Source organism: Tetrao urogallus (genome assembly GCF_951394365.1).
Source record: "Tetrao urogallus genome assembly, chromosome: 3".
NCBI classification, from domain to species: Eukaryota; Metazoa; Chordata; class Aves; order Galliformes; family Phasianidae; genus Tetrao; species Tetrao urogallus.
In genome coordinates this window covers 50948760-50970426 of record NC_136815.1, presented here as the reverse complement: position 1 = coordinate 50970426, position 21667 = coordinate 50948760, and the positions used below count along the sequence as shown (strand labels likewise).

The following is a 21667-nucleotide window of genomic DNA, read 5'->3' as shown; positions in this document are numbered from 1 at the left end:
GTACAACACCTGAAACCTGCTTAAAACAAAAGTAGGTTGACACCTCAAGCTGCTATTTTTAAAAAGATGTGCTATGATGGGCATAAAAAAGAGGGCCCTATTGCATCCCAGAGATCTGTGCGGTGAGGGGCCCTCCGGCTGCCGCTCTGCAAGAAGGAAGGTCAACTACAGCTGCAGTAACGTTGTCCTGTGCCTCAGCCCCCAGCTGCAGGCAGGCTCTAGGGGCAGGCGCCTCCTGTTGCAGGCTCCCGCAGGGCTGCCGGCTCTTAGCGTTTCTGTAGTGTCCCACTGCGAAGTGCAGCGGCTCTGTGCTGGGGAGGCGGCAGCTGCAAGGAGCCCCCGGCCGGGTGGCAGTGCTGGAGCAGAGCTCAGCACCTCTGCGCGCTGTGCCTAAGGGAGGGTGCCACAAACCTCACCGTGTCTCGCCACCCACCCCAGCAAAGCTCCTGCTGGTAGCTCTTGGGGCAGGGGCTGCTTCTGAGGCCGAGACCGTCTGCTGTTACTTGTCCCGGTACTTTCATTGGCACGGGAAGCGAGAGAATCTCTGCATTCAGGGGGTTTGTTGACTAGCTCAGTCCACTCAGCCCTTCGCTTTCTGGGCAATATCTGATGACTCAACTTGCACGTATTAAAATCTACACGTTTCTGAGAAGAAGAAATGGTCATATTGTCGTGTCTACAATGGGGTTGTTTGTCATCAAATAGAAACAAGGACTGCGGTGGGCCGCAGTCTGACTTGAATTTGAGAGGTGGTGGCAGGGGTTTGTAACCACCAGCGGTGCTTACAGCAAAACACTGATCGAAGCGCCGAGTTGGAGGCCAACGTCGGGAACGTGTCAGCTCTTAATCTCTCCCTAACTTTAAAACGAGGAGTGGGAACGGTCCAAGTGTGGTAAAACACTCTGTGAAGTAATGTAGTCTAACACTTCGCTAGGTTTCTGTTATTGCAACTGTAATTTTAGACATTTGTACAGGTTATCTTGGACACAGGAAAAGTATATAGTCACAGACAGAAAACACCTATGTATAAAATATAAAGCAGTGTTATAGTTACTAAAAAGGACATGCCTTATTGCTACAGCAATTCTTGCTTTTATATATTGTACTGTACCACAACTTGTTTTTGAGAATGTCATTTGCATAAATTATTCAAGTTTGAGAAATATTCACACATTTTGATTCTACAATATTTAAAATAAAACAATTTTCTAACGTGTCTCTTTATTAAAAGAGAAATAAAAATGTCATCTTGTAATTCTCTTAGGCCAGACACGAGGGTCGATACAACTTTTGTCTTCTTTCTCGCTATTTACTTGCACAATGAAAGCCGCTGTTGGTACAGAGATCGAAGAGCTCTACAGAATGCTGCTTTGCACGTTCACAATCGGTCTGTGCCATTGTGAAGTTCTATGAATGACCGAAGAATTACCAAACATATTTTCTAAACAGAAAGGAAAAAAAGAATAATAATAATAATAATAATAATAATAATAATAATAATAATAATAATAAATCCTCGGTTCCCATTAAAACAACACCAGGTTGCAATTTGGACACTCGAATGAATTCCAATGTTTTAAAGCTGAGACTTCGAAAGAGAAAGGCATGTTTGCTGCAACATCCGGTGACGGTAATACCTCACTGGGAAAGGTAAGTGGTTAATTTGCATAATTTATAATTTTTATACTAAAGAGCATTTTTATATAAACCAGAAAAAAACCCCTAAACTCTACAGATAAAGTTCTTACCTCCAGTCACTGCTGCAGGTAAGGTTGACATCAAGCTGTACAGCGCAATCAAAAACATACTTACATCTTAGCTCATTTTACAGGTACAGCCATAATCAAGGCACAAAGATCTTCTACAAGTATTTTTCTTCAATAAAGTTGTACAAAATAATATTACATTTTACAGTCTGTACAATATAATAAACCAGCAGTAAAACAAAAAAATATATATAGGGAGAGGACCGTCGTCCAAGAATGATCGGAACAAAAAGGATCATTTGTGGACAGCACAAACAACGTAAGTGAGGGCGGTCAATTTTCTGCCTAGATGCGACAGGCTGAAAAGGAGCTGTGATTCAAACACCTGAGGTGCGCAGAGACGCTGAGCTCCGGAACCCCAGAGAAATTGCTTTGTCTTCACTATTCCTCTCAGTATCTACTCTACTTCCTGCGCCAGTAACGGCTTAAAAGAGGAGGTCACCGTATCAGTTGACCTGCAACTCAGAAATGCTAAAAACTGTGACGGAGTAATAAATATTGTGGTGCTGCTACATTGTGTGTCTACTTCCTCGACAGTATTTAATAACCTGATACAAAGTGCATTAATCTTTTTCACCCATCAAGTACTCTTCAATGTCACGTTAAAAAGGAAACCCACACGGAGGGAGCGCCGTGACTTAGCGTCGTCCAGCCAACATCCCGCTCCGAACTGGCACCGACCCACCGCAACGCGCCGCGGGTCGTGCTCGCTTTCAACAACAAAACCCGAGGGAACAGAGGTAGCCAAAGGGCTTAGTGGAATGACGAAGAAGTGGCATGTCAAAATAAAGCACAAAAATAGTCCCAAAAAGCATGAAGGAAAACCAACCCAAACTCGCTTCAAATCAGCTTTACGGTTAAATAATTAAAGTAAACCAAGTGAAGAGACTGACATTTCTATAGTATATTCTTCCACCCTGTGTGGGGTAGTATCAAGAGAAAGAGTAAGGAGCAAAGAATTTAAAACCACAGGTTCCACGGCGATCCCCTCACAAGAGTTCGTACTGGCGGAGGTGCATCCTCTGGATGATGTCCCTGCAGTCGTTGAACACTCTGCGGATGTTCTCTGTGTCCACGGCGCACGTGAAGTGCGGGTAGCAGTAGTGCCGGCCGTCTCCGCTCGCCGTGCTTATCCTCTGTGGAAACAGGCAGGGAGAAGGGTTAGGGGTCCTGCTGGGGGCTGCTCCCTACCAGTTTCCCCTCCCAGTGACCTGTGGCCTTACTAGAGACCCAAAACCTGGGAAATGGCGCATCATATACCTAACAGCTGAAATAAAAATAAAAAGGAAGGACTTCGGGGTGTTCCAAAACGAATCACAGTTTTGAAATGGAGGGAAAAAAGAGTGATGGATGATATTATGGGATGGGTGTACTGGCTCTCTCTTCATCACCATACAGCAAACTTGTGCTGTGGGCAGTGCTGCATCCTGCCAAGGTCTACCCTAGCAATTATTCTCTCCTTTTTTTTGTAGTGCCATTATGTGATACGTTTTTGAACTCCTGAAGACTTGGCGTCACTTCTGAGCCTGAAGCACGCTGGAATTCCCAGGACAGAGGCTGAGTCCCTGTGGAACAGCAGCAGGCACACAGAGCCAGCACACATCACACCACTTGGAGTTACACGTTCACTGCTGCACAACCCTTCAGGCTGCTAACTGAAGCTCTAGCATCAACCAGACCTCTGGTTATCTTGTTAAAAAGCCTCAGCATCTTACAGTATGTTAAAAATTGTAACTTTGTTCCCTGCCACTGTGGGACTGACTGATGTAAGCCCATCCTGGATCATATATCTTGAAGACTATGCATGAAAGAAGAAGGTCAATTCTTGGCATAATCCTTTGGTAAATCCTCCCTGAATGTTGTTACAAGTTCCAGCAGTTAAGCAACAAAAGGCAATGCTTTTTTTCTATCTGGGCTTTTTTTCTATCTTTTTCTCTCTGGACTGTAACACAGAGATTTGTTTTACCCATGGGAAAGGCCTTTTCAATATGCACAGCTAGATATGCAAATGACTGACATTTAAAAGCAATGATTTACATAATTAGATCAATAAGAAGTTGCAGAGATTTGCAGGAAAACGGAGACACTCTACGCTGATTAAACACAGGGCTTCTAAATATATACTAAACAAGAATTCCATTTTACTATGCTACATTTAATACCTAGCTCAGGAATTACCTTAATGAGAAATACAGATTTAACACCCTGTTCAGTTGACGGGTCAGTTGTTCAGACCATACCTGAAGCATGAATTACACTAAACAATAAAGAAATGGAAAAGTTTTGCAAATTACTTAAATAGTGGCAAAATTCTGAAACTCAATTAAAATGCTAATTCTGTTTTTCCACGTGCAGGATACAGGCTTCCAAACCTGCTAGAAATGTTTGGGGAGATCACCATCTTGTAACTCTGGGGGTAACCAGAGCCTTAGTGCTGAACAGACAATGTCATGCCTGGAAATCAACTGTGGTGCTACTATAGAAACACTAAGAAGTGCAGTAGTGCTTCTGTTTTTAATGCATCATCTGCTTCTCTCTTTATTTTTTTTTTTTTCCCCTTGCAGATCTACATGATGGTAACATGTCACTCAAATGCAGTAAAGAGAGTCCAGTTACTACATCTTTTTCCTTGGAGGAAAAAGAAGAAAAGTTGGCCCTAAGATGATGGTCCAGCCTGTTTTTTTTAGATCACTGCTTCTAATTACTGCTGTTTTTAGAATCATAGAAACACTGAGTTTGGAGAAGATTTCTAAGATCTTCCCGTCCAACCATCAGCCTACCACCACCACGCACTCTAACAATGTCCCTCAGCGCCTCATCATGAATCACCTCCAGGGATGGTGACTCCACCTCCTCCTTGGGCAGCTGCTTCCAATGCTGCGCCACTCTTTTGGACAAGATTTTCCCTAACATTCACCCTGACCCTCTCCTGGTGCAACTTCAGGCCATTACCTCTCCTATCACTGTTAGATGGGAGAAGAGGCGCACCTCCATCTTGCCACAACCTCCCTTCAGGTTGTAAAGAGCGATAAGGTCTCCCCTGAGCCTCCACTCCTCCACTGAACAATCCCAGTTCCCTCATCTGTTCCAGACCCCTCACAACTCCATTGCCCTTCTCTGGACATGCTCCAGGGCCTCTGTCTTTCTTGTAGTGAGGGGCCCAAAACTGAACAAGGCACTTGAGGTGCAGCCTCACCACTGCAGAGCAGAGAGAGAGAATCACTTCCCTGCTCCTGCTGGCTGCACTATTTCTGATACAACTCAGGATGCCATTGGCCTTCTTGGCCACCTGTGCACACTGCTGGCTCGCATTCAGCTGGCTGTCAACTAACACCCCCAGATCCTTTTCCTCCGTGCAGCTTTCCATCCCCAGGCCTGTAGCCTTTCATTGTTGTGACCAAAGTGCAGGACTGAGAGTACACTCAATCCCCTCATCCAGATCATCATTGAAGATATTAAACAGGACAGGCCCCAATACTAGCTGACCATTATGGAACACCACTAGTGATTCGTGGTCAGCTGGATTTAACTCCATTCACCACCATTCCCAACTCAGGCACCCTAGAGGTCTGCTCTGAGTGCTTGCAGGGATGCTCAACCCCTTTGCACTGAGCTCCACCTACTTCTGCAGCCTCTAACTGCTGCAGTGCTTTCCTCCTCCTTCAGGCAGTTCCCTTCAAGCAGCATGATCTCAGCACACTGCAATGAGCACAACAGCACAGTGTGCTTACAGCAGCTGTTTGCTGGAAGGAAGCAAGACTGTCTTCAGAGCCAAGCCCTACCAATTTAATAACGTTCAGTCTTTTCCTTGTGCTTCACTAAAATAATTGTTCTTTCATTAAATGCCTGCCTGTGCTTATCTTGCATAGCCACTCCTATGCATCACTGCTCTGGTGATACCTGGTCAAAGCATCAATTTCTAAGACTGTAGTCTCTGGCATGTCTCTCATTTAAGGTTTTTTGATATCTAGGGGAGGGGATGACAGTTCCCAGCGAGGACACAAGCATTCAGACGCCGCCTTTGAACAGCAGCTCCTGAAACAGATTTTTAAAAACCAGAATGAATCGGAGCAGCCATGTGTCTGATTTAACAGGGATTGCCTTCATACTGGCAGTGTATTAAAATATCAGCAGACGGAGAATGCTCTGTACAGAACACCAAAAGTGGGATAGGGAGGATGCTGAACAATGAGAAATAAAGAGCATGGGAGGAGAAAGGATGCTCCTGTGCCCTCTGCCCATGTCAGAAGGAAGGGGAATTTCCTATAAAGCACGTTTCCTGCAATGGGGGATACCAAAGAGAAAACGTTGCTGCTGACAGCAGAGCTGATGGGAAGCCCAGCAGCAGCGGTGAGCTCCCTGCCACGCCGCACCCAGCATTTTCCATGGTTAAAAATTAATGGCTCCAGTTCCATCAGCACTGCACAGCTGAATGCAGTGGATGCCACGGGCAGCCACCCTGATTCCAACATCAGTGGCCAATGTATTTTGCCTTCCTCATGCTCACACATTACCTTGCAGCTGAATTTGTCGGAGAGGATTTTATATTTATCCTCCTTCAAATTATTTGTTTTAAATTTACCTGGAACACAAAAGCATGTGTATCTACAGCCTGGTGAGCTGAAGGGAAGCTATAGGGTCTTGAAGCAGTTATGATTTTCATATAAATCCCTGACTTACATACACCTGCTCCCACAGTAAGAATGATAATAAAAGAGTAAAATCAGACTCGTTTGAGTCATGGCTGAAAACATGGCCGGGCAGGACAAGGTCATAAGTGAAAAGACTTAGACAGAAACGTACACAAGCAGAGTCAACAAGGCTGCAGGCTGAAAATGAACACCTCTTCCTTCCAGCTCCCCTCCCCACTGGATTGTTTCTCTCTATCCCCTCTGGTCACAGGGCCACTGACCTCTGACCCTGGCTGCCAACATTAAGAAGGATGCACACAGGCTCTTCAGACCACACATCTGACCAGAAATGCCTCACTTACAAGACTTCCTCTCAAACCGGTGCAAGGTTTAAAGCAACTGTTAAATGGCTACATCATCTTGAAAAATACAAAGCACAAAGCCAAGAGAGAGGCACCTGACAATTCCTCATGTAGGAGATACTCTCTGCCAGACCTACAGGGCAAGCTGTCTGCTGCTGGCAGGTGCTGGGCCCAGCCCAAACTCTTATCCTGCACCCATAGCACCTGTGTCTACTAAGAGCCTCTGCAGATGCATAGCTGGCTTTTCATGTGGTTGGAAAGCCCATTGCCTCTCTGCTTGGTTTGCAGGTGGCCTCCTTAGTACAACGCACGTGAGTCATCGAAGGTGAGAATCTCGCCCTTGGTGTATTTATTTACACAAAAAGGTGAGGAGTCTTGCCCCAGTTTTCCTGTAATCTGGTTCTCTTGGACCCCCCTTCCAAACTGGACACCCTCAGTGTCATCTGCTTCACAGCACTTTGGCACTACTGCAGAGAGATTTGGCTCACAGTGTTCTTTTTTTGGTAACTCTTATTCAACACAGTGCAATCTGATTATTTTCCTCATAATCAGGAAGGTTAAGGCAGTGAATGGAAATCCCCAAAGTGTGAACATAATTAATTGCTTCTTTCTTTGCTGTTGATTCAACAGCTATAAATCCTAACAATATTTGTAAACGCATAATGACTTTAAACATCTTCATTCTAATGTTTAAACTTGTTCTCTCGAACACCCCCATACAGTTTCTATAAGTAGGGCAATATTCAAAGTTCTGGTCTCCAATCCTGCTTGGCTAGATTGACTTGGTATGACTGAAGACATGAGTTATTTTGGATGAAGCCCCCTGGTTCTGGGAGGAAGCTGTGATTGCGTGACTGATAATTGCTTGTATCCAAGAGATAGATAGGAGGCAGGTGACTTTACAATAAACGGGCAGAAAAATGTGCAAGCACTGGAGAAAGTTCTGTAAGACAGGCAGCTGAAAAGAATTAGGGAATTGCCAGACACTCCCCTCTCCTTCGAGCTTTCTGCAAAACCTCGTCAGTTTTCCCTAAATAAACGATGCCATCTGCCTGTATTTCCTACGATAGGATCATACATAAGATCAAAATTACTCACTAAGAACTCATCCCGGATGAAGAACTTGGCTCTTGTGACTTTGGGGTCTTCTCCTGCATCTGGTGTTGCTGTTCAATTAAAAATAAGTTATATGAGAAACAGGAAAGGCAATCAATTTTCTCTTTTTCACAACAGAAGATTTAGTGAGGAGGAAGTAGTCCCTTGATGCAGAAATTAAAATACTGAATATCCACAGGAGACTCTGGATACACAACTCTAAAATGGAAAGGTACTGTAAAATCTGAAACAAACTTCTAAGCATTTGGTATCTCTCAGGGACCTGAACATTACTGATGTTTTTGCAAGTGTCATTTCTCACACGTGAAGAGGTTTACTCACATCCATAAATTTGTTCACATGGGTAATAAAAGAAGTGGCAGTTAGGATTTATCTTTATCAGAAAATATGATTACAAGAACAGCTCTCTGGCTTGTGCAACACGAGAGCACCTCTGCAGCAGAGATTCTAAAAGCAGGAATTCGGGTTTAAAAAAACAGTGCAAGATTCAGTGCAAGGTTACACTTGAAGAAATGCCATAGCATTACAAATGCTTTATAAAAATGTATTTTTCTTCCAGGCCCCACGTGGGAAGATTACTTAAGATGTACTGCCACTTAAACATACAAAGGGTCCGAGATTAAAATCTTGTTGTACACGAGACTCATTACTTGGTGCTGTCTGTCAGGAGGTTAAGTCATCTCTATCTACCTCTGTATTTACCCTAAGTGTGAAAATTAAACAGTGCAGGGAAGAGATAATCTATCCACTTCCCTTTGGTGTGGTTTCTCCTTGACTAAGATACCACATTAAATGCTTTTAAGCGTAATGTGATAAAGGACAGAATTTGTCTGAATATGGAAATATTTTCTACTCTTATCTGGAGCAGCAGGGGTAAACAGAGAGCAGCTGCATAACCAGTGGCTTACAGTTCAGTGCTTTTGTCCTTAAATAACATTGTATAAAGTTAGGGAATAAATGAGCAACCATGGGTTAAAGACAGAGAGCTGGTTTGTGCGTGGATATTCTGAATCACTCAGGATATCTACTGTGAAATCCTGCTGAGAAAAATGAAAAGCTACCTTATTCTGGCAACTTGCTTTACTATGGGAAATGTTCATTTTAATAATTTACCCAAACTCTCAGTTTTAGTGGGGTCTACTCTTGGTACAGAGAGATTCGTGTAACAGTGACTGAAGATTTATGAAACCCCTATGGTTATAAAACTAGTGCCCACCTAACTCAGATTTTGGGAAAGTTTATTTATCCTTTGCATTTGAAACTCATTATTAGACTCTCAATGTTTCAGCCTGAATGGAAGGTGCACACACCTCATTATTACCTTTACTTCTATAACCTAAGCTGCTGTTGATGGGCAAAGGAGGACGTAAGCCATGTCTCTGCCAGACCCCCCAGCACCCAGAGCCTCCTGAGCCTGAGGCAGCACTGGGCCATGTGCCATGTCCTCGGCATCCACCGATCCACACACAGCAGCATGGGCAGTACAGGATGGAGCAGCTGCCTGACCTCACACACACTGAACAACAACATGTGTGTGTTTGTGAATGTGCATGTGTGTGTGTATGAGACAGAGCAATGGAACGGGCTATCCCAGCTAGCCAAACCCCTCAAGTGGTGAAAAATCTTACCATCCTCAGGTACGGTGTAATGCGCGTATTCAGGAAAGTAATCTTCAATTTTTGATTTCCCTGCCAAGACTTTTTCAGCCAGCATGTCCTGCTTATTCAAGAATAAAATGATAGAAATGGTCCGTAACCACCTGCCAGAAACAAACCATATGTTTGAATTATTTCTGACACATTTATCAAAGGAAACACATCACACCAATGGAAAATTTACTGGTTGTCCCTATATGCAATATTTAGAACTTGTTTAACAGAAAAATAATGGAACTGTAATTATTATATTATTACCTGGGCTGATAGATGTATTTATAAGATCTGTGCATACATTTCTAAAATCTCCAGTAGATATCACTGACATGAACAGTCTTGAATCATTGTTTTCTAAACTCGATTTCTGAAATTAAGTTTGGAAAATGATGGCAGTTCCTGAAATTTGACATTCCTGTCTACTTCAGTGGGTTTTGCTGAACCAAGAGACAAAGGCTGGAAAACTGCACTGTCTTAACTAATAGCTCATCCACACAAAGGCGCTGTGTGTTAAGATGCCTTGTATGTGATGATCAAAAGTAAATAATCTCTCTTCTTAGCCAGTTAGTGCCTAACCATCGCTGTGACAACGACAATGTACAGTCATTTGGGACCTGGCTTAGTGTTTTTCCTCACTTCACCATCAGTCACCTCTCAGTGTAGACCATCCTAAGAGCTGTATGCTAGAAACTTTTAATTACCTAATCCTGTGTGTTGTCATTACTCATTCACCACTAGGAATAGATTTATATTGCTATTTGGCTAAGTATCCATGCATCACTCTGGCCATTGCACCTCATGGCCTGGCCCTGCCTTGGGCATTTTCTGAACAGTCAATCTGACCATGTGCTAAAAGGAATCTAAATCTGTAGGGAGTTGGATTGTAGCTGAATTGCAGTGGGAGAAAAAAAGAGGTGTATTTTACCTATTATTCCAGATACTTTTGAAAAGGTCCAGGGATTCCCGTAGTCTGTTTGTGTTATTGTCTTCCCTTATTACCATGTTGTAGCTGCTGCAAGCCACAACAAAGATTATAGCCGTGACATCTGGACAAAGCACACAGAAGAAAGAAGGGAGAGAGAAAGGAAGTTTCTGTTATCACAGCACATACTCCTCATGGTAATACTGCCATTGCTCCCCTATTGCCCCAAAGGCCTCAAGAAAATATTTATCATGTTGGACTTCCCTATTAGAGACACACTGTGTTCTCAGCGTAAGTAAGACAATACAAATGCTAAGCTGCTTGCTCCGCACAAAGCAAATTTGAAATTAAAATGTGGAACACTTTTACTTACCGTTAAAGCATTGGATCCATTTTCTTCTCTCATCTCTTTGGCCACCTACATCAAACATGCTGTTAAAAAGCCATAGGATGTTACGTCACTCATGTGCATTAGGAAAGTCACACGAAGCATGCATGCAGCACAAGGGTTCAGTTTATGAATCTGGCAGCTTTGAGGACAGCAGCAGTAAAATAACTGCCTGAAGGGAACAGAGGTTTGCAGCTGCTGTGCTGCATGCCAGAGCACTGCCCCACTCCGCCTGCCCCGCTCCCCCAGGGAGAATCACTGAATCATAGAATCCTTTGAGTTGGAAGGGACCTTTAAAGGTCACCTAGTCCAACTCCCCTGCAATGAACAGTGACACCTACAGCAGATCAGGTTGCTCAGAGCTCCATCGAGCTTGACCTTGGATGTCTCCAGGGACATGGCATACATCAGCTATCTGGGCAACCTGTTCCACTGCCTTACCAGCCTTACTGTAAAAAACTTCTTCCTTATATCCAGTCTAAATCTCTTTTAGCTTGAAACCACTTTCCCTTGTCCTATCACAACAGACTCTGCTAAAGAGTCTGTCCCCTTCTCTCTTACAGCCCCCTTTTAGATACTGAAAGTCTGCCCAGAGCCTTCTCCTCTTCAGGCTGAACAGCCCTAGCTCTCTCAGCCCATCCTTGTAGTAGAGGTACTCTAAACCTGGGATCATTACTCTAAAACTGGGATCATTGAGAGGCCCTCCTCTCAATGCACTCCAACATGTCCATGTCTCTCCTGTACTGAGGACTCCACATCTGGACACAATACTTTAGGTGAAGCGTCACCAGCACAGAACAGAGGGACAGGATCACCTCCCCTGACCTGCTGGCCATGCAGCCCAGTATACAGTTGGCTTTCTGGGCTGCAAAGACACACTGCTAGCTCATATCCAGCTACTATCGCTTCTACTCCCAAGTCCTTTTTGGCAGGGCTGTGGTCTATCCTTTTGTCCCCCAGCTTGTACTGACAGTAGGGATTGCCACCACCCGGGTGCAAGAGTACTGCCGAATCCATACAGTAAGAAAATTGCTGCCTTTGTGGTGTACAGAAATCACATGGTATAGATGGTTGGGGCTATTGTATTATAAACAGAGGTTTCATCATCTTTTGAAGTGTGGTAGAGAGAGTACAGGCGTTCAAGGAGAAGAACACAAAGGCAACTTGTCCCCCACCAGCACTGCTACCTTTTTGGATGAGAACCAGGGTGGAGGTAGCCTGGCAGTACTTTAACAGAGATGCTGCACAACACAGAACTTGCAGCTCTCCAGAAGGAGAAGAAAGAAGGAGCAAGACATTTAACTGTACCGGTATTCAAATTGTGGCTTGTGGAATGACACTAAGTTCTGCCAGATCTCATCCCAAAAGTATGAGTTTGCAGTGCTATCTAAATGAATGAGTTAGTAAAAATGTCCCCACAACAGAGCAGCACTAATACATGACTAGTATCATCTTTTATTTTTTCAATGAAGTATAAGGGAATTTTACTGGGATCTAGGGAAACAGCTACAAAAACCCACCTAAACCAAACAACCCTGACATTCACCCTATGCCCAATTATGCCAGGAAGACATGAAAACAGACATCTGAGTTGTTAAGATTAGTAAAACATTCATAAATCATTACTAATAGACTTACTGGAAATTTACTTTATCTACTTGAAACCTTGTTTCAAAAATCCCTGATGTCAAAACTCTGCATCGTAATAGGTCCTGAAAATGAGAACATGGAAGCTGATTAGTGACATTCTTTTCTATCCTGATTTTGCTTTAAAATGCATGCTATAGTATTTTCCCTGAAAAGATATGTTCTGTTTAATTAGAGTTCAATCAGACTTGCTGGTATACCTGTCCATTTTGACACAACAGATACACAAATATCGTATTTGAATCTGGCTTGTGAATACCGTATGCTTGTTCTCTTTAGTGCACACTGAAATCTCTTACTGATTGTCCCACAATCTTATATGTGACGTGGATAATGAATGCTGAAGTTACATAAAATTAAGAAAACACATTGTCTGTATTGTAAAGTCAAGTACTCAACTGCAAGAAAACTCCAGATTTACAGTTGCCCAGGCAACATTAATTCTGCCCTCTTTTGTACAGAATGAGACAGGAATCCTATGGAAATAATAGCTTGTGACTAAGTAATTAAAACTCTATTACAGTGCACAGGGGAACAGAATTTAGGTTGCAGGTAAATCTGGCATTTCTTATTTTTCATGCTAGTAGTACTTTATAAATAAATAACGTTTTCTAATAATTAAAAAAATGATTTCCTAGGTTCTCAAAGGAGGTAGGTAAAAGCAATTTATGGTGCACATCTCAAGCCACTGGCTCACTCTGTGCCATCACCATCACCAGCAGTTTTTTAACCCTGACTACCCAGCACTGCTACTGGAGCAGAAGTTTTCTGCCTGCCAAGTACCAAAAGCCTCTTCTGATCTTTGCAGACAAAGGACATTTCTTCCCAAAGGAAACATCAGGAAAAATTTTGAGACAGCTGAATAATGAAGCCACTGCCAAATCCTCCTATGATGAATGACTGCTCAAGGTAGAGAAAGACCCTGCAAGAACAAACAGGGCAACACTACAATAAATAACAAAAAGAAAAACAAGGCTTTGCTTTGCTGACATCTCCTGTCAGCAGAGTAATATTGATGCTAAAGTCAGAGCACAAGGTCTATATGGAGTAAATTTCAACACAACTGCTTTTGTTTTAAAATGTATGGAGGGCTTTAATAAAATATTCTGGATCAGGTTGACTACATGAGTTTTGCTTTTTATTGCCTTCTAATTCAAGACATTTGTCTTTGTAATTGGACAGGCTTGTGGTTATACACCTGAACTGTAGAAGTTCTGCCCCACATGCCTCCCTGTCTGATCTCTGGCAAGTCACTTTATTTTCTGAATTTCAGCCCGACTACACAATGAGAAATGATGATCATTACTATTTTTTTTAATGAGCTCCCTCTCCTTATACACCCTGAGTAGACAGACTGATTTATCCAGGGTAGGGTTCTCCTTTACTATGTGTATTTGCAGTTTATCACATGGGTCACAGTCTTGACTGAGACTACTGGATAGCAGTGGGACACCGGCACAGAGCAGTAACAGGGGAGGTGCTCCAGTCCCCTGATCATCTTCATGGCTCTCCTCTGGACCCTCTCCATCAGCTCTGTCTTTCTTGTACTGGGAGCTCCAGACCTGGACGCAGTACTCCAGATGGGGCCTCACAAGAGCAGAGTAGAGGGGGACAATCACCTCCCTGTCCCTGCTGGCCACCCCTCTTCTGATGGAGCCAGGATACCATTTGCTTTTTGAGCTGCAAGGGCACACTGCAAGGCTCATGCAGAACGTGAAGCAAGAAGAAATAACAGAAGTATTACAGGAATCACGACCTACATATAGCAACAATAAAACACAAGCTTACAACATTGAAAAGCTTCTTCTTCTTTAACATCCATTATTTAAACAGCTAGACTGCATTTTGTAATTATGTGGTTTGCTGCATTTCAGCTGCTGTTGGGACTAAACCAAATTACATAAAGAATCTGTACAAATGGGTGTCTTGGTTCAGCCCCTATCACATTAATTACACTAACCTGATCTGTGGGTGTATAGTCATCCATGCTGACGCTGTCGATTCTTTCTAAAAAGCTGGAAGAAAAATAAACATGCATTTAGATACGTAAAATCCTGTCTAGTACTGCACATTTTCAGTACCTTTTCTGGTTTAGATTTCAGCTGCAAAGTAGTACACGAGTGAAATGGTGAATGTATGAGCCCAGAGCTTTACTTATGTTGCTTGCAGTTCTAATTTCTGAGCCAAACAGCTTTTTACCCAGGCACTGACTCAATATAGTGCTGTTACACTTATCGTTAGGTAGTACTCACAGACAGACCAAATGCAGTACAATATCACAATTTGGGAGGTCCACTTAAAAAACGCCTGTTCAGATCAGATGTTTCCTGCATCTGACCTGATTGAACACTGCAACTACAGCTTAAGAACTTGAAAAAAAACTGCATGATGTGGAGGTTAACAAGTCTTGAATCCTTACAATGCCAAAACTCAGTAAAATGCATACGGTGAGTGAGAGGAACTAAAAAAAAGGGATACCACAATCTCCAATGATTTTAAAGATCTTCAAACTTTAATTCTTTTCTACAACATGTTAGAATAGCAATAACGAGGGTATAAAAATGGGATTTTATATGCAGAGCTAAAATAGGCAGGTTCTCCTCCCTCACTTTCACCCATTTCTTACATTCTGTGTGAGCCCAGATGGCTCATTTTCCCTTACTGCCTGCATGACTTAAAACCTCTCTTGAATTTCTGCATTGTTATTTGGTATTTGGCAGTGAATATCCCACTGACTGACTCATCCTTCTACAGTATTATCACAATTTCTTTATCAACTGGCAAGTTTTTTTTCCCCTGATTTTACTAGGGTGTGCATGTGGAATTTATTTAATTGCAGTGGGAAAGAAGGAGAGAACAGTGAACTCTTGCCTGGCAATGTGACTCACTGCTAACACCGGGGTCACACACAGAGACCAGTTGAAAACACCTCTCTAAAAGCCTGACTGTATTTCTCATGGTACTTTCCCACGGATATTAACTGAAAGGAAAAGAAAATATGCCACATATACATTTACTTATACTCTTTTTCCTTTCTGAACCTCCACTGTTACAACAGGAAAAAAAAAATCCAGTATGTACAGCCTGCATTATCAAGGTGCGATGTTAAAACACCAGGTTTAAAAACTCTTGTTTAGCACAACATAGGAGGTGCCTAATGACAAAATTATCCTGAATAAACATGACAGAAAAATAATTTTTTTACTTCATACTTTTTACTCCTCACCCATCAAAAGCAACCATAAATTTATGTGAAGATATAAAAGTACATCTTTATAGCAAGCTGTGGTCACCATGATGAAGCAGCTGCACTCAGGCAAAACCTGCTCAAATGTTTTTTCCTTGAGAACACCAAGCAAATCTCAAGCTTGCAGCACACAATAAGATGATAAAAATGGCAATCCTACCCCCATTAAAAATGCTTCCAAGCTGAACCTCCTCAACAAGTACTCACTGTCCTTAGCAAAGCTGTATGGGCAGCATTTTAGTTTCTCCAAATATGTCCCAACATTTTCTGTCTAGTTTATAAACAGTTTGATATGGTTAATACTGTGGGCAAAGGCAAGTGTTTGTACACAAACATGACCCCATCCCAAATCCCACTAGACTAAACAAATCAGTACTTTTGTTGCAGAAGCATTACTGCTGGAGGTGATACATAAATCACATCTTGACTCTTCAACACGCACCAACGTCATGTTGGTAGCACTGATCCAAAATGATTAAGTAACTCAGTAGTTAGCACCGATGCACACCTCTCCCCTGTACACATGCATTTTAGGATGGTTATTGGCTGTTAGCATTGGCAGTTATGTTCTTGATATTGGCCTAAGTCATGTTCCAAGTAAAAGAATATGTTTCAAACATCCTTAATGGGAATGCCACAAGTAAGAGACAGCTCTGTTCAACGAAGTGCTTAATAAAGATCAGTTTAGATAGCTGTAACGTTTTTACGCTTCTAAGGCCGCTGGCCACATGTCATCTATACTGAAATGAAGGCAGTGTTTTACAGGGTTCTAAATGCTAACCATTCTACCAGGCTGCAGTGATACCACTGGCATCCAATAAAGCAACATTTGACCACTATTAGGACTGGGCTAAATTTCTTAGCTTTACCTAACATTAACTTTTCTGGTGTGTGATGGTTTCCTAGGATTTCTTTTGGAAGTAAAATGAATGTGCACTGAGTTTTGTAGACTCTGGACTTCCTTGAAGGGAAATCAATTATTGAACATCCTTCATAGAAGCTCCTTACTTGGCTAATTAGCACAGAATCAAAAAATAGCTCTGACAGGCAAATTTCTGTAGCAAGTACAAGTAATGGATTCCAGATGAGATAAAGAGTCAGTACTTCTAAACACATTAGCTTCAGTCTCGCAGCTGTATTAAAATGTGAAAACAATGACTTTTTCTAAATAACATTAATTTCTACTAATATTAAATGCCTTTCATAATTATGGTCTGGTGTAATATACACTCTTACATATATGCAGCCTCAGATGTTGCATACCCGAGCAAATTTACAGTGCTTAAGATATGATAATTCCTAAATCTCGGCTCAAAGGATCAGTGTGAGGAAAACAGAATAGCAGAGAAAGGAATAAAAATGGACATCAGCATCACCAATCCTCTCTTTTTAACTCATGTCTTTTTCAGCTGAAGGATAGAATTATTTTGACAGAACTACATCTTATCTCAGTACTGACAGGTCTTCTACTTATGCATCTTCTATAGAAAACTGCACTCAATACTGATGATAATTCTGCAATAACTGTTTTGCATGTAAATGCAATGAACTTTAAACTCAGGCTTCCAACTCAAGTGTGAATACAACTATAACACGGTATTTGTATTTCTACTTCTCAGTTCTGGTTTTATTTTGTTGTTCTGATAATGAGTAGGACATCAACGTTCTCCTTAATTTTGCTGTAGGTTGGTCTGTATTACCTGACGTGGAATGGCCCAGATCACTTTTTTAAAAAAAAAATAAACTGGAAGGAAGACACTGAAAGGAAGGTCTGTTTGGAAATATAGCCATTTGGTACGCTAACAAATTAAAGCAAGAGAAAAACGGACAGATAAAATTAAAAAAACAACAATCACGAGCTACTGACATGATTATATCTATTATTAAGCTGATCTGTAGTTTTATAAATATCTTCAGTGAGTTTCCTAGGAAACTCAGCTGACACTTAGTTTGACAAGCAATCTCTACGTTTTACATTATGCAAGCTGTGAACACAAAAGTACAGGTTTTAGATGTGCCTGCCAGTGCATGTGGGAACCATCAATAAGCATTATTCTCTTTAAAAACCATGGCAATTTGAGCAGCATTAGCAGCTACATAAGAATTTCTGAAAAAAGGATTCATAAATGCACAAATAAAGAGGAGGTAATCGTACATGAAAATCTTTTTCTCACTGGGTAAATCACTACAAGGTTCTGTACAGATATCCTGACCCCACGAAATCACAATTAAAAGAAAATGATGTCTTGAGAATAATACTACAGACACAAAAAGACATGCTCTATTTATAAGTGTATTTTGACATTCAAAGAATTGGAAAGATAAGGTGCTAAACAGCATATCAATACAATGAACTACACATTCTAATGAATCTTTTTCTAGCTCAACTGTTTTTTTTTCTGTTTTCCCCCTAACATTTCAAAGGCCTGGTATAAAAAAAATCTCTGCAGAAAACAAGAAATCAAGCTAATGCTAAAATCCTGGTAACACTATAGCTTGAAGCTGTCAGAATGAAGAATCTCAAAGTTATCCTCTAAGGGGCTGGAGTCTGCAAACTTTCTGCTTCTGAAGGAACACAGAAGGCTCTGCAAATTCCTTAGCCAGGCTCCCAAACCAGTAGAAGCACCCACTATAACCTACTACATGATGTCATTCAAGACCAAGACTTAGAATTCTGCTATCTTTGGATTATGATAACTCTCATGCAAGTTAGGTATTTCACAGTGAGAACTTATCCCAGATCTCTAGGGAGCTGAAACTGACCCCCTTTTCTTCTTTTTTCTTTTACCTACTAAAGTAATCAGAGACAAAATCAAGATTTGAATGTTTATATACAGGTACTAATCAGCTAAGGGATTACAACCTTGTTAGTGCCTTGTGCACAATTTTAAAATTGGAAATTATGGATTTCTGGTTTGGAGGATACCTTTGGCTCCACAGTTGGGTTTCGAGCAACCTCACATTATTCTCATATGCTTCATGGTTCCTGAGAAAGACATAATGAAAAGAGCCTCCAGTATCATTCTAACCCCTAAAGGATTTGTTTTCCTAAGTCATTTACTGAAGATATCAATAGAAATCTCCCAAAAGACGTTGCTAGCATTTAATAGTTGAGGATTTTCCTATCAAATGCAAACAGGCACTGTGCTTTAAATACAGCTCCCCTGCAGCAGCAGAGCATCGCCCTCGCCCCGTGTGCTGCTTTGTGGCTGTCTCCCCTGAGGAAAGGTGTAGAAGGGAGCACTTGCAAGGCAGGAGCACAGGGGGATGAGAGCTGTTCTGAATCCACTCTTTATTCTGATTTTCAATACCAATTGCTGCTTGAGCTGATGCAGAAAAATAGCCAGTGCAAACACTGAAGACGCTAGTGAAATTTTGTGTTTATTTATAGTCTAGAGATTTACGTATTGGTATTGATTGACGTGTATTTTTGGCATCTTCTAAGAGCACCGGTTTCCCAGGACTTCCCTCTTCTCCCTATTTCAATACTGACATTATCACGCTATAACCGTCTCTTCAGCCTGTCCTGTGGGTGGAAAGGGAGATTGAAACATGGGCTTGGAAAAGAAAGCCGTCAAACCGCATGCATGCTGGGGCTGCGGAGCAGAGAGGAGAGAGACTGCAGAGGGCAGCATGTGCTCACCCAGCTCCCTGCCTGCTGCCCGGCTGGCTGCAGCCAAACGCTGAGCGAGGCCTCTGTGGGCATGGCAATCGAGGACTGCAGTTCTGAATTTCACAGAATCGCAGAGCCACAGGGGCTGGAAGGGACCTCTGGATATCACCCAGCCCAGCGCCTCGCTAAAGCAGATCCCTACAGCAGGTCGCACAGGAAGGTGTCTAAGCTGGTCTTGAGAACTTCCAGAGAAGAAAACTCAACGACCTCTGTGGACAGCTGTTCTAAGCATTGTTACCCTCACAGTAAAGAAATTATTTAATCTAGAAGAATTTGTGCTTTAAAACCTCCTGCCAGCCCTTCATCTGGGGCTCGTGAGACCACTGGAGACTATGTACAGGAGAGCTGCTTGACCTCCATGTGTGATCAGTACGTGAGCAGCACGTGGCTGCTTGGGATGCCTGGTTTTTCAAGATGTCGCGTCCTCAGAGCGAGAACAGCTGTTGCAACAAATGGGCTACCAAGGGAGAGTGGTGAACATACTGAGATGGACTCTGGGCAAACAACGGACCCTGGGTGACAGTACTGGCACAGGTTGCTCAGAGGCTCTGAGTCTCCTCCTTGGAGATGTGGTCCTGGGCACCCTGCCTCACGTGGCCCTGCTGAAACTGCAACGTTGGATTAGTTAACCTCCATGCTCCCTTCTCACCCCAGGCATTCTATGATTCTGTGATCAGATCTACATGCAGCCCACTGGGGGGGTACCAACAGTTTGGTTGGGAAGCATGTACCTGTCCCATTCTGTTATCATGGCTACAACTAGCACCAAGCCACAGCGAAGTCATCCAGAGCAAAGACAACGTGAGATGCTCTATCACATTAGCCTTGTGAAGCAGTAGAGCTCTAGTTTAAACACAATTCACAGATGATGACTTAAGCTGACATATCAAAGGCAAAGACACAACTGTCAGTCACGACTATCGCAACCAAAAGCTCATCACAATTCAGCAGGTGACTCTCCCACAAGTCAGATGGCTGGCAAGAGTCAGAATCAAGTGTGATGAGGAAAGATGGATAAATCCTGTGAAAGAATGCTGCTGGTATATGAGCTTAGTTAAGAGAGCTTCCTAGTAGACGTTGATTTCAGCCTCAGTTTCTTAGCTGCTGAATAGTCTCTTCTCAATACATACTGCAGAATATCTCTACAAAAAGGCTTTGCAGGCTTTGGCATTTGTCCAACTATCAACCTAAACAAATACATGGAAAGCTCAGCTACATTAGATGTTTCAGATATATATGCTGAGTACCTTCTTTCTGCTTAATAACAGCAATCTAATTTCTTTTAATTGAAAAAATATGAACTAAACTCAAAAATGAATAAACAGTATGACTTCCATAACTGCTTGCCACCACTGTTCCCTAAATTTGCTAAGAAGCAGTGTGAATTTTGGGAAATGCATTTCTTTCCTTCTAAATTTAGCAAACTAACCACTATTTGGCTTAGCAGATGTTTTTGCTTTTCGAGCAAGAGGCCCATGGGGATCATCATTAACCCTCTTCTTAACATAAACACTGGCTAAGACTTCAATCTGGAAAACTGTCACTCACACAGAAAGGTTAACAGGCTCCAGCAGAAATGAGACTCATCATCTGCAGCTTCTCTTATGAAGGATCTCAGAGAGAGATGAAGAATAGCACAAAGAGAAGGAAGAGGAAAGGTTACTTATTTACTTATTTTACGAAGGACAAAATTTTTCTACTGCGTGCAATCAGACATTTCATTCCCAGAGGTGCAAGCAGATGAGCTGCTGCAAAACATAAACCAAGAGTGAAGCACTAATAAAACCAAAGGTTTAGACCGACACAGGCAGACCCTCCTTGAACTGCATTCACATCTGCTTGGATTCATTACATTTCTCCTTCCTTCTGAGAGGACAGTCTCAGGCTCATAATCTTTATATGTATATTGATAAAACTATACAGACAGATCTTAGTTCTGTAACTAAGTTAAATGTTACACAGAGCACATTCTGTAATTTTAAGGGCAATCTTGAATAAAGGACCAAGAGAAAGATCACATAGCATTACCTGGGGAGATCTGGATCCTGACTGCCTTGTGAGCTGATATTTGACAGATTGCAATCACTTTATCAACTATCTGAATGAAACAACTATTTAGTATCTTCCAGCAAATATCTGGACAAGCTCAGCAAAGGAAGTAAAACATGTGAAACATCAGAGTTGCATGGGCAGAATGCAACGGTTCCACAAGATCCTCGAAAATCTACCTTAACAGATAATGATACATCAAGACCTTGTTTTC

The 21667-nt window shown here is 42.2% G+C and overlaps 1 protein-coding gene across 2 annotated transcripts in view; it reads right to left on the bottom strand.

Annotated features, from left to right (window-relative positions):
* Window positions 1–2755: 2755 nt before the first annotated feature.
* GNAL (G protein subunit alpha L) overlaps window positions 2756–21667 on the bottom strand; it is a gene marked incomplete at both ends in the record, with an annotated part of 178154 nt that continues 159242 nt past the window's right edge. For both annotated transcript variants that reach the window (XM_079533018.1, XM_079533019.1), the window contains 7 exons: window positions 2756–2902; window positions 7858–7925; window positions 9504–9634; window positions 10453–10573; window positions 10823–10881; window positions 12476–12549; window positions 14445–14499. In XM_079533018.1, the coding sequence (XP_079389144.1) occupies window positions 2756–2902; window positions 7858–7925; window positions 9504–9634; window positions 10453–10573; window positions 10823–10881; window positions 12476–12549; window positions 14445–14499 (655 nt within the window). The remainder of the gene's footprint in view (window positions 2903–7857; window positions 7926–9503; window positions 9635–10452; window positions 10574–10822; window positions 10882–12475; window positions 12550–14444; window positions 14500–21667) is intronic.